This window comes from Marmota marmota, unplaced genomic scaffold (genome assembly GCF_001458135.2).
Source record: "Marmota marmota marmota unplaced genomic scaffold, marMar, whole genome shotgun sequence".
Taxonomy (NCBI): domain Eukaryota; kingdom Metazoa; phylum Chordata; class Mammalia; order Rodentia; family Sciuridae; genus Marmota; species Marmota marmota.
The window spans coordinates 37,880,357-37,893,356 of NW_026000082.1; the positions used below are offsets into that span (position 1 = coordinate 37,880,357).

The window sequence follows — 13,000 nt, forward strand, 5'->3', positions numbered from 1 at the left end:
TAGAATACTTGTAATTCTGTCTTAGCCTTCCGAGTTGCTTGGATTATAGGAAGGTTGCCATTGAAGTAACACCCCTACTTTGTACCCAACTCCCATCCAAAAGAAAAAAAAAAGGACTAATTTTTTATGAAGTTTTATTCTCAAAATATAGAAAAAAAAAAAAAAAGCCAAAAGACTAAGATGTTATCTCACAACACTTGCCTCAGTCTTTATGAAGAACACAATTCCAAACTAGTGGACAAGTTCTTCTCTGTCCTCTAAGTCAGAGGATGTGACCTCTGTCAGATCAGGAGCCCTCCCAGCTGATGGTGAGTCCAGGTAACAGGATGGGACCTTCTCAGTGGGATCTAATATTGCTAGAAGAGCTTCGCTTACATGGCAAAAGACACCAGATCTCTTCAGGATACCTCTGTCTCACATGCTTGGAGACTGCTGCGCAGGAACACCTGGTGTGGCCTGGCGAGGCAGTGTGTACATGGCTCCCAAGAACTGGTCTGCAATCCTTCCTGCTTCTCGAAGCCCACTCAGCAGAGCACCATGGACTGTGGCGGGGTAGTTCCGGATTGTATGCTCTCCCGCAAAGAAGAGTCGTGGGATTGGCTATTTCAGAGAGAAAAGAAAATTAGCAGCTTAGAAGTATGTTTATTCTTTGAACTGCCAAATTCCTATTGACCTTTGAAGGCTGACCCTGCTCCAGGCAGTTAACTATCAACTCTATGAAAGTCTCTTACAATAAAGCATTTTCCTAGGATTGACAGAAGGAGAAATCGGACTCAGCCCAGCCTCAGCTCTAGTGATACTTATTAACTGCATCTATTCTTATCAGTTTAATGATGCCCAAATTTCTAGCTTTCTTTACCGAATGTAGTGCCTAGTGATGGCAGAGATGGGGGTGTCTTACCCATTCTGAACTAGAGAGTAGAGCACTCAGTCCAATTCAGGAATTCTTTCACCTCTAGTTCAGAGCAAACCCAAGTCCTAGGCTACGGTACTGAGGAACCCTCCCTGCTCTTTGGAATAAGGTCCGACAAAAGTCTAAATAGGAGTCCACAGCTATTTCTCAGGGACACGGCCTTGAAGTCCCTAGAGACTGAAATCCCTTTAACAATCTGAGTTATCAGCCACAATAAAAAGATGCATAATTAAAAATGGGTTTTGTTTTATAAAGGAAAAAACTTAAGTTCCTGACTTGCATAGCTCTTCCATTTTGAATGTAGACTGCAAGAAAACAGACGCAAACACTATGCTCCCTTTCCATTCTGCTCCTGCTACCCGAAAGGGTCTAAAGATAGAACCATTAAGGAGAGAAATCAGTGACTTCAGTTTTGCCCTGGGATACTCTTTCTGGATAAGCCCAGAAACAAATTTCTAGTCTCACCTGTGGGGCCCCTGGAATTGAGGGCCCAGGAGTGATTGGCTGAGCCATTAAATCATAATCGTTTCCAGATGATCCTGCAGCTACATAGGAATAGGAGCCTCGGGCCCAGGGGTCAGCACGCCAACGAGACACCACAGTTTCCTTGGGCTAAAGGGAAAAACACAAGCAAAAGTCAGTGGCACCAAGGATAAACCAGCCATCTCCAAGAGGTGCAAAAGCAGGTGTGGGCTGGGCATGAATGCACCGCTGCTTTGAACTACTGAGGCAAAATGACTTCAGACTGCAAAGGCACTTCTACCACGCCTCCTTGTCCACGACTCGGGGCCACACAGCACTTGACTGTTACTCTCTATATATGGAACATTAATGTCCCTCCCTTCAAAGAAATAAGTGGCTGACATTATCACAGTGGGTCTAAAGGACAGAAAAAAAGCACGATGGGATTCTCTTAGGACTTCCCTGGGGCATTCGCTAATCTGGCCACTTTGTCTAAAAGTCGAAAGTCTCTGCAGGCAGAAAAGAAATGCAGCCAACAGTCTATAGATTCTGACTCGGGCACCAAGGGGCTTTTTCTAAATGCCACTGGAGTCCACATACGTTGAAATTCACACAACCCAGCACACACTGAAATGGAAACTGTCCTGACTGAGAAATTCCGCCTCAAACATGTCAAATAATCTAAACCCTAGTTGAGTCTGAATCTGGATCCCTCTTGTTCCCTCCACCAACTTACCTGGGGCACTGCACTGCTACCAAAAATCCCTTTGAGAATGGCTAGGCACCGGCCAACAATCACATCGTCGCTGATATTTTCCATGATGCCTGCGGCTTCTCCTGCCACCAGTGCCAACAGTATAGGAGCTGGACAAACAGAACAATTCCAGGGTTTTTCTAGATTGTTCTCAAGAACCACCCTGTTAAGCCCCACTCACCCTTGTTCCTGGCACTCTGGCAGCATCACTCAAATGCTAGCAACATGATTTTCCTAAACTCCACCCCCAGAAGTTGGCCACAGGGGTTGTTGGTCTTCTACAGTGAGTGCAGCAGGACACGGCACTTTGCTGCTGCTTGCTCCATAGAACGCAGAGGCCCTGAGCACCTCACATGGCTCCAGGACCAGGGCTGCATCCCTTTTGTTATCTCGGGCCCCTCTCCAAGCCCATCGCTGTCTTTAGTCACTTGGAGAGTGTTTATGAAACAGACGTGTATGAGGAGCACAGGGCTAGATCCTGGGGATGGAAAATACAGAAACTAGACTGTACTCCATTCAAGTCACAAATGACCACGCAGATATGATTAGGAACTTGGGTGCTCTGAAAATATAGGATACAGGACCAAATGCAATGGGCACGCTTAGTGTCCTTGAAAGGCCACTTTGAAATACTGACATTTAGCCCAAGACCTAAAGGCTGAGTAGAACAAGCCAGGTTGGGAAGAGATGAAGGAAAATAGTGGCCCAGGCCACAGCACAAGCAGGGGCCCAAAGTGAAAACCATTACAGCGTCCTATAATCAGGAGGGCAAGTCAGTGTGCCTGGAGTGGAGCAGTGGGAGGAGACACGAGGTGGCTGGAGAGGGTTACATTAAGGCGGGCTCTGACGTGGCCAGGCGGAGGAGGAGGAGTTTGAATGTTTTCCTTCAGCAACAGAAAGATATCAAAAGAGAAAAGTAGGAATTATGAATGGTAAATTGGCAGCTGCCAGGTGAGAGGTGAGAGTGGCCTGGCCTGGAGAGGGCAGTGGAGAAGGGGCACTCAGGTCTGAGGAAAATACTGCGAGATAGCACTGAGGGGACCTGACGCCTGGGTGGAGAAAGGGGAAAAGCCCTGGACACGATTGTGTCCGTGCGCTGTGCACAGGAGCAAAGCACCTCCTGCATGGAAGGAGAGGATGGCACCTCCCCACTAAGCAGGGAGACAGGAGGAGCTGGGGTGGGAGGCGGGCTGGCTGGGTCATGTGCCTGCACCATCAAGGCCACGCCCTGGGTGCAGCTGAATAGTCAAGATCAGTTCCTGTCTTCTGCATGGAGGGAGGTGGGGATGCACAGACTTTTTCCCTCTATACAGAGTTAACAGGAGTCCAATTACAGAACAAGAGATAGGGATATGGAAAATGCATCAAATGGAAATGATCAAAGACTCGGGTGAAGTGGGTATGACAGTCTGGGAATGAAAATACCAGCTGCTTTTTCCAGGAAGCCTCCTCCCCAGCCTGCCCCTCCCTGCTAACGTGATTCTTTTTATGTGTTCTTTTCCCGACACCTAGAAGGGGTTCTAGGAATTGCTTACTGGGTTAAGCAAAAGAAAAATTAAAGCATGTAAAGTTTGAGGAAACCTCCAATGTTCCTAATTCTGTGTTCCTATAAGAATATGAGAAAAAGCTAAAAAGCAGTTACCTTTATAGAGGTTCCAGAAGAGGAAGAGCTCACCCCTGCTGGCAGTCGTACTGCCGACGTGTCCGAACAAATTGACACTCGGATCCCAGAACACCCGGTCAAAACACAGCACCACCTGCAGAAGAAGGGGGCAAGTGAGCTGCTTTGGCCTCTACCCACAGCCTTCCCTCAGCAGGAACCACTTCCTCCTCAGACTTCATTAAAGTCTCCTCATGTACTTTTGTGCTCATGTATAAGCCCAGAAACCCACCATCCATCTACTACTTAGGATGCCACTTATGACTGACTTTGTGTAGGCGCGGTTTGCAGAATGACCCTGTAAGATTAAATGAGTTTGGACTTTATGTTATTATATACCTGGGTGCTGAAGGAATGAGAAGACAGGCCTCAGCCCGTGAGAGACAGTGGACAGCACTGCCAAGGGCACACCAGGCACAGAGAGGGCACCTAGAGCACGTCACCTTGTTAAGGTTGCCAAATCCCATCCTTTGGACTGCAGATGTCTTCCACTCAGGAAGAGGCGGCACAAACTGAACAGCCGGTGGCTGCTGCTTCAGCACGCCCAGGGGGAGGGTGCAGAGAACGGCGTCACACTTATAAATAAAGGTCTGGCTTGTGGAGCGGGTATTCACAGCTATCACTTCGCAGCCTAGAGAAGGGAAGAAGAGCCTATTGATGATGAGGAGGATAGTAATAGGGGCACTGAACACTTAATGCACATCAGGATCCACATGCCATTCTTCTAAGCCTGAGTACCTGCCCACGAGGTAGGTACTGTCATCTCCATTCCTCACCAAAGAAAATAGGTAAGAGGTGAGTCTAAGGCTGCACAAGTAAAAGCTGCCAAGACTTAAACCCTCACTGCCCACATCAAGTCATCGATCCCCACCCCACTCTGGCTCACCTCACACACTGGTCACCTACTCGACTTAACACTTACCAAAGGGAAGTAATTTAGTAAAATTAAGAGCAAAATGCCCGCTCAAAAGGACGCAGTGCCTTTCCACTGTGGCTAGCTGCTCACTAAGGCCCCAGAGAGGAACAGCAGCAGAAGAGTGTGACGCAGACTGAGGGGACACAGCCTCAAACTGTTGCTCTCTCTTCCTGAGAACACACTGTAATGCTCAGACTATGAATGAGCTCAAAGTTGACCTCAGAAAGGGTTCTGAAGTCATGTTATTATTTTACCTCATTTATGCTTATTACTAAATGCTAATTTATATATTAAAAATACACATATCATTCCGCTGTCATATAAAATGTGTCCCAAAATACAGTGTGAGTGCTCAGCACATGACCATCTCTGGCTGCAGAACTAGGGAAAAAAACACTAGTTACTCTCAATGCTCTCCATCTGCCTCCAAAGGCTATTTCAAGGCTGTAGACCTCCATCAGCTAGAAGCTGCCTTTGATGGGAAAATTCAACAGAAAACTCTGTGACTGTAAAAGCAAACATGTACTGTGGGGATCTCAGCAACTCTAGGAAAGGGGCCAGGAAAGTTAAGATTGGTGGCCCCAATCTCCACTTCTCATGCCTAGGCACTCATGTGGGTCTTTAAAGAGGGAGGTGATCTATTGTTCTAAGGAGTTCAGAACAGCAGGCCAACGTGGCTGAACAAGTTTTCTGCATCCCACCCAAAAGTACTCTGAAACTGACAATAACAAGGACATTGCACTTACCCCATAAACTCTCAGGACCAGAGCCAGAATGAACCCAAAGACCATGAATCAGAGAAGTGTGAGGAGTGGGCCCCTCTGGAGTGCAGGTGTCCAAATTTTGTTATTAATATACTTAGCAAAATTAAACCCAAACTCACTGGCTGCTACTGTAATACTCTCCTACTTCATGTGAAAACTTGTCTCAATTTTCTGGTTCATACAAAATATGGTGATTCAAACCTCCAACGTCTCCAAAGACTCAATCATCTGTAAATGCACAGCTTTCACCTGGGAGCCATCATTTATCAAACACTGTACTAGAAAATATACCTACTGTTCTTGCTGAAGGTCATATTCAACAAAAGAGCAGTCCCCTGTTTCTGGGGAAGAGCTCTATCTTACCCGCACAACCATCACCTACCTGAAGCTGTATAGCGAACCTGGCGCACTGCTGTGTTCAGTTTAATGTCCAAGCCTTCTGCCAATGCCACAGGAACACAGGAGTAACCATTCCTCACTGTCAGGTGGCTGCCAGTAAACTCAAAGTCATCATCCTAATGAGGAGAGGAGGGAATTTAGTTCCACATTTCTTTTTTTTTTTTTAATATTTATTTTTTCAGTTGTAGGTGGATACAATATCTTTATTTCATTTTTATGTGGTGCTGAGGTTTGAACACAGTGCCTCAGGTGTGTTGGTGAGCACTCTACTGTTCAGTCCCCAAAGCCACAACCTCAGCCCCACCGCCATTTCTTAATAAAATCTATGTCATTTGCATCAAGTTCTAAATGATAATACTGAAAAAATACAAGCTTGTGGGAACAGCCAGTATTTTAATGCAGAAATCAAAGAATAATCACTCAGTATTCAACTACAGCCACCCCAAGAAAATTAAGAAGAAACAAACACCAATGTGCCCCAAATCTTTGGGGAGTGGGAGTAAGGCAGTTGCTTTTCCCCTATATCGTCAAATTCCTACATCAGGGTTGGGGCTGTAGCTCGGTGGTAGAGTGCTTTCCCAGCACAGGTGAGGCACTGGGTTCGATCCTCAGCACCACATAAAAACAAATAAAGGTCAAAATTCTTAAAAAAAAAAAAAAAAAAAAAATCCTATATCAAGGTCCTGACTGACCACGGGGGGGATGGGCATGGAAACTCAGATAATTAGCAAAGCAGTTTATTTGATTTCTGAGTGCATTACAGATTTGTAGGACATCAGATTCACCATCATAATTAAATTTTCCTTTACCCTAAGAGCAAAATCAGTCTTTATTTCTTAAACTTAGATTTTTAAAATTGAGGAAGATTTCCAAAAACTAGTCAGTCAAACTAGATTAGGGCAATCCAGGATTATACAAAGGCCCAAGATAATCCATATCGTTAAAAAAAAAAAAAAAAAAAAAAAAAAGCCAAGTTTTGGCCTGGAAATTAAGAATCTCCAAAGTTATCTTATTTCTTTGAATTTGCTGAAAAAGAAAATTCTATATAGAGAAATATTTGAAGGCTAGTCAATTAAACATACCCTAATCTTTGGAATTAGATAAAAATATTGGGCTGGCAGCAAAAATTTCACTACTTTGCACTGACTCATCTGTTCCCCACCAGGTCAGCTAAAAAACTGCTTGCAAAATCTAGACTATCATGACTGTTATAAATATATGTGTACTGAAACCTCAGAGGATAATCAGTGAGCACGAGGGCCTAATTTAGAATTTGGATCTGGAATGTCCCCCAAAGCTCCATGTGTTGAAGGCTTGGTCCCCAGCTGGTGGCTCTACTGGTAGGTGGGGCCCAGTTAGTTAAAAGGCGTGGGTCTCTGGGATGTGCTTCTGAAGGGTCTGGTCTCTTCTGTCCCTCTGCTGCTCTGACTCTACCTCAAGCAGCCAGCTCCGCCTCACCAAAGCCCAGGGCAATGGAGCCAGATGACCACAGATTGAAAACATAAGCCTAAATCTTTTCTCCTATAACTTGGTTTTCTCAAGTAGTCATATCACAGCAACTGAAAGCTGACTAACACATGTGAAAAACTATAAAAAAACAAGTTAATTCTCTAAGATTTTACCATAAACAAGTCCAGTCCTAGCTAATTCAAATATTAAAGAATAACAGTGACAATTTAAAGATTAATTGTTAGATTAAGAAGCCAGGGGCTGGGATTGTGGCTCAGCGGTAGAGCACTTGCCTAGCATGCACAGGGCCCTTAGTTCGATCCTTACAGCACATAAAAAAATAAATGAATGGAATAAAGGTATTGTGTCCAACAACAACTAAAAAAATAAATATTAAAAAAAATTCAAATGATTTTACTAGGAAAACATGAAGAAAACAAAAATACGTAAGTAAAATTTTACTTTACTATAGAGTCTTGAAACTGGCCAAGGTCTCAGATTTAAAGATTACTCCTTTTAATATTCTAGAAACCCTGTACAAGTCACCCTTAAATTTAGCATAAAGTGGGTAAGACCTGTACACTGGGAACTTTAAGACATTGCCGAGATGAAGAAAATCTAAATAGTGGAGAGATAAACTATACTAAATTGTGGAGAGACAATCTATACTACTCAAGGATTAGAAGGAGCCCACACCCATATTGAGAACTGAACTCAGGGCCTCATGCATGCAAGGTAAGGATTCTACCATGGAGCCATATCTTTGGCCCAGAGAATTCTTAAGACAGCAATTCCCCTTAAGCTGATCTAGAAATCTGATGTCCTCCAAAAAAAATTCTAGAAGGTATTTTTTGCAGAAAATGACAAGCTAATTCTAAATTTTTTATGGAAACACAGAAGAACTAATATAGCCAAAACAATTTCAAAAGAGAACAAAGTTGCAAAACAAATCAGTACTTAAAGATTTTAAAACTTACTTTAAAGCAATAATTATCAAGATTTTGTGATACTGGCATATGGATCAAATGATAAATGAATAGAAAAGAGTAAACTATAGACTCACACTTACATGGCTGAGTGATTTTCAACAGAAGGCAAAGATACAATAAATACAAAATGATGTTGAAATAATTAGATACCCCCATGGGAAATTATAAATTCTACCTTTACCTCTCATTAGATGTAAAAATGAACTAAAATGGATTAAAAACAAATAAAAGAATTTAGACCTAAACCCAAGAGCTGAACCCTCAAAACTCTGAAAGGATAATATAGAAAACCTTTGTGAGCTCAGGTAAGACAAAAGATTTATTTATTTTTAATTTTTTCAAGTTTTCAATGGACCTTGATTTTCTTTATTGATACATGGTGCTGAGAATTGAACCCAGTGCCTCACACATGCTAGGTAAGCGCTCTGCCCCTGAGCTACAACCCCAGCCCAAGACAAAAGATTTTTTTAGGGTATAAAAGGTACAAAGCCAAGGGACTGGAGATGTGGCTCAGTGGTAAAGCATGTGTTTATTATGCATGAAGCCCTGGGTTCCACCCCCAGCACAACCATGGAAAAAGAAAAACCATGGGCTGGGGTTGGGGCTCAGTGGTAGAGCGCTCGCCTAGCACTTGTGAGGCCCTGGGTTTGATCCTCAGCACTGCATAAAAATAAAATAAAGATATTGTGTCTAACTACAGCTAAAAAATAAACATAAAAAAAAAAAGAAAAAAGAAAAGAAAAACCATGAAGCTTTAAAGAAAAGATTATAACTAGGACTTCATAGCCCAGAAGATGGAAACATCCCCAGTGTCCATCAGTGCACCAATGACAAGCTGGCACTCCATGGCATATCCTCGTGATGGAATACTACTAAGTAATAAAAAGGAATTAACTACTGACGTGCCTAACCTCAAAACTTCATACTAAGTCAAATAAGTCACACAAAAAAGGACCGATCTATGCTGTTCAATCTGTTTACTGTAGAATAAGCAAAACTATAGTGACAAAAAGCAAACTACTGGGCATCTAGGGCCAGGAGCCAAGATGGGGTATTAGCTGCGAAGGGGCATGAGAGAATTTTCCAGAATGATGGAAATGTTCTTTATCTTGATCATAGTGGTAGCTCATGACTATCTGGCAAATCATCAAACTGTTCACTTAACATGGGTGAATTTCACTGCACATAAATGATACCTCTTACTAAAGCTGTTTAAAAACACACAAAAATTAACTGTTTATCTTAAGGTTACTCTGACATGTGTACTTGACAAAATAAACGATAAAAGAATTTTACCTGATCCCAATGTTTAAGGGAAAGTGTAGAGAGAGGTGTGGCATTAGCAAATTCAAGATTTGCAAAATGCCAATCAAGTATCTGTCTGTCTCTTGACGAGAGGTACACATCACTGGAAAGTAAGGACAAGGGAACAAGAGTTAATAGAGACGTCATTATGGTTCTCAAGGGGCAGATAACGGAGTCTCAGTAAATGTACTGGAACCTAAGCTAGGGATGGGGCTTGTGACTTTTATGATGAAATTATAGTCAGAAAGTAGAATCTTATCTGTCTTTATTAACTGCTTTACCCCTAATGTCATGAATAGTGACGAGTTCTTCTCAGAAAGCAAAGTACAGTGGGGCCTCATTTATCTGGAAAAAGACTTCATACTCGGTCTTCTTGCAGTATCAACGTTTACTATGAAAAATTTTGTCTTAGGACTTTGTTGCCAAGGATGAGAAGCATCCCTGACTAGAGAACAGAGGAACTTTGCACATGGAGCATCTTATCAGCATGCAGTTACTGTCCCAACTCTCAGGGAAATAAAGTATGACACCCTCCTAGGCCTCAGAATTATGGAAAGTGAAAGCAAGGGCACTTCTACACACTCAAAGAAGACACTCCACCTTCACACAAACACTGGATTTTATGGAGCAAGGTTATCTTCTCACAGATAATCTGTTTAGATATCTAATATTATTACACATTAAATTATAAAGGGAGGGGATTCAAACACCTGAAATTTGTTCATAGATATTTTTCATTCATTAAACAGTTTAAAATACACTTGCTGAATATAAAAGCGCACGTTTTCCTTCTAATTCGTGCATAGAATGAATAGGCGAAGCTATCCCTCTGAATGTTCAGGTTTATTTTCCTCACCTTGGGGGATTGGCTTCCAACTCTTGAAGTTTTTCTTCTAGTTTTCCTTGTGTCTCAGCTAACTCATCATATTCCTGATAAAAATTTTTAAAGTTAAGTGAATATGATTTATCCTGAAAGGTCAATATTTATTTATCACCCCAGCTTATTTTTCCCACAAGGGGCATGTATATTCTGGCCACATATTCTGTCATAGCTCAGGAATTTTTGATCTTAGAAACTGTGAGCCTGGGACAAAATTGGGCAGAGGGAGAGTATGCAGAAAGAGAAAAGGGGAGGAAGGAAAAAAAGGAAGAAATATACTAGTAGTATGCTACAAAGTAAGGATGAAAAATAATAGCTACTACATTTCCTGAGCATTTACATTGTCCCTAGCACCAGAATAAGCACTTTGGATACATAACTTGATTCCCACTTTGCTACAATCCCCCCCAACATGAGTTACTATGAACACCCCTTATGAATGAGGTGATTAAGGAGTCTAAGGACATAAGACTGGGAGATACCACATTAGGGATTTTACCAGACAGTGTGACTCCATGTGACTTTATTTCATATTCATTACTATTATTCTAAACTGTGAGGGTAAAAATTCCTCAGAAAAAGCAGATCCTAAACTGAACTAATCCCATAAGTCTCCATGGTTGGTAGTGTAACAACCCTCTTCTTGGGTACTACAACACCTGTGATTGGCTAGTGACTATCTTTTTTTCCAGAGTCCCCAGATCTGTGCTATTTCTTAGAATTCCAAGAGAAACCAGTCAGGCACACTCGCTACTGCACCTTGCACAGGGCAGTCAGATCTCTATGCTTGCTCTTCACCAAGAACTCGGCAGTAATGTCTCTGGGTGGCTTCACTTCAGATGCTTCTTTATATTGCTGATGGAGTTCTTTAATTTTCTCTTTCAAATTTACCATCTAAGGGGAAAAGTACAAATTTCCCATTTCAGAAAGAAATGTAATTCACTTCTAATTACAGTACCCTTGTTTGGCTCCTCTACTAAGCTTTTATGTTAAGGTCCTTAGAATTCTTCAATACCTACTCCACATCACACAATTTGAGAACAAAACGACAATCCTTCACAGAGGTGTGGTGCTGTCAGTAACTACAACAGGTTCTTCTCAAACAAAAGAGAGGGAAGGAGTATACAAATGAACAAAATGTACTGAAATGAATTTAATTTCCTGGAAAAACAATCTACCACTAATTAAACTTATCTGGGGAAGCCAGTTATTTTCTTAGATACGTAAAAGTGCTAAATCATCACACAAAGAACCTTATGGAACCATTCTTTTTTTTTTTTTTAATATTTTAAAATATTTTTATGGAGTTCTAGATGGACAAAATGCCTTTATTGTTTGTTTGTTTGTTTATATATTTTTTTAGTTGTCAATGGGCTTTATTTATTTAAATGTGGGGATGAGGATCGAACCCAGTGCCTCATGCATGCTAGGCAAGTGTTCTGCCACTGAGCTACAGCCTGGCCCTGGAACCATTCTTAATGTCAGTTTTTAAAACTGACATTAACTGTGAGGACATGGGTGACAGAATCCGAGAGTGGGCCCTGCAGGTCTCCTGCAGCTCTCCTGCAGCTGGCAGCTCTCCCCCAGTCATTCTTCTCATTCCATCCTTCTCCTACCCTTGCAGATGAGCTGGAGACCTCTTTGACAGAAATGAAGAAATGAGATAGAGTGAGAAAGCGAGGAGACCCTAGTCACAAGGCACACCCAGAGTTTGCACTGAAAAGCCCCCGACCCTCACTACAGGGGCTTTCGCCCTAAAACTGGTATTATTTTGCAGTTGGCCAGACGAGGAGAAATAAATGGTTGAACTCAAATAGTCCAGAACCTGGAGCTGAAGTGGAGGTGGTGGTGGTAGAGCAGGGCCCTTGGCTGGAGAATGGGGAGGGAGGGGGCTGTTCGGCTCCTCAGTAATTATGGTGATGAACTGGCTGCTGATTTGTTGGTCTTCATCGGTGGGTACTTTGGCCCCAGTACAGCTGATCTCTCTCTGATCTTAGAATTCAGCAGGAGTACTGGGCCAGCTTTGGAAGAGTTAAAAAGACATAGAGGAAGGACCTATTTCTCCTAGCAATGACTTCACAATGGTGTCATACTGAAAGACTGACAAATACAACTGTGTCTTTCACTAGTCATTATTTTGTTAATAATAACGAGCTCCAGCTCTGCAGACCTTCTCTTCATGGAAAAACCCAGAAATGCCTTTAAAGTTTCTAAATGAAAGGCTCCCGCCACCGCCGCTCCCCTGCATTGAAGCTTATCTACAATGAAAATAAATACAGACTCTCACCTTATTAAGAAGTTCTTTCAGTTCTTCCTGAGTTTTCACTATCTTCTTCCAATGCTCAATCTGCTCATCTTTGACATGCTTTTCTTGTAACCTAGGAGAGAAAACACGTATGCCCCGGCCACATAGCCAGCTCTGCAGCACAAGACTAGCCATGTCTAGCACGTCCAGGGACATCAAGGCCCACTGGGACTTGTAACACTCAGGAAGAAGAAAGTTGGCCGG

At 42.5% G+C, this 13,000-nt stretch overlaps 1 protein-coding gene across 4 annotated transcripts in view; it reads right to left on the reverse strand.

Annotated features, from left to right (window-relative positions):
- Window positions 1-117: 117 nt before the first annotated feature.
- Kdm1a (lysine demethylase 1A) overlaps window positions 118-13,000 on the reverse strand; it is a 62,456-nt gene continuing 49,573 nt past the window's right edge. For all 4 annotated transcript variants that reach the window (XM_048816100.1, XM_048816099.1, XM_015485541.2 and 1 more), the window contains 10 exons: window positions 12,779-12,869; window positions 11,251-11,385; window positions 10,468-10,541; window positions 9,603-9,714; window positions 5,852-5,984; window positions 4,233-4,420; window positions 3,772-3,886; window positions 2,112-2,239; window positions 1,379-1,525; window positions 118-600 (listed from right to left, as the gene is read on the reverse strand). In XM_048816100.1, coding sequence (XP_048672057.1) covers window positions 415-600; window positions 1,379-1,525; window positions 2,112-2,239; window positions 3,772-3,886; window positions 4,233-4,420; window positions 5,852-5,984; window positions 9,603-9,714; window positions 10,468-10,541; window positions 11,251-11,385; window positions 12,779-12,869 — 1,309 coding nt within the window. In that variant the 3' untranslated portion in view covers window positions 118-414. The remainder of the gene's footprint in view (window positions 601-1,378; window positions 1,526-2,111; window positions 2,240-3,771; window positions 3,887-4,232; window positions 4,421-5,851; window positions 5,985-9,602; window positions 9,715-10,467; window positions 10,542-11,250; window positions 11,386-12,778; window positions 12,870-13,000) is intronic.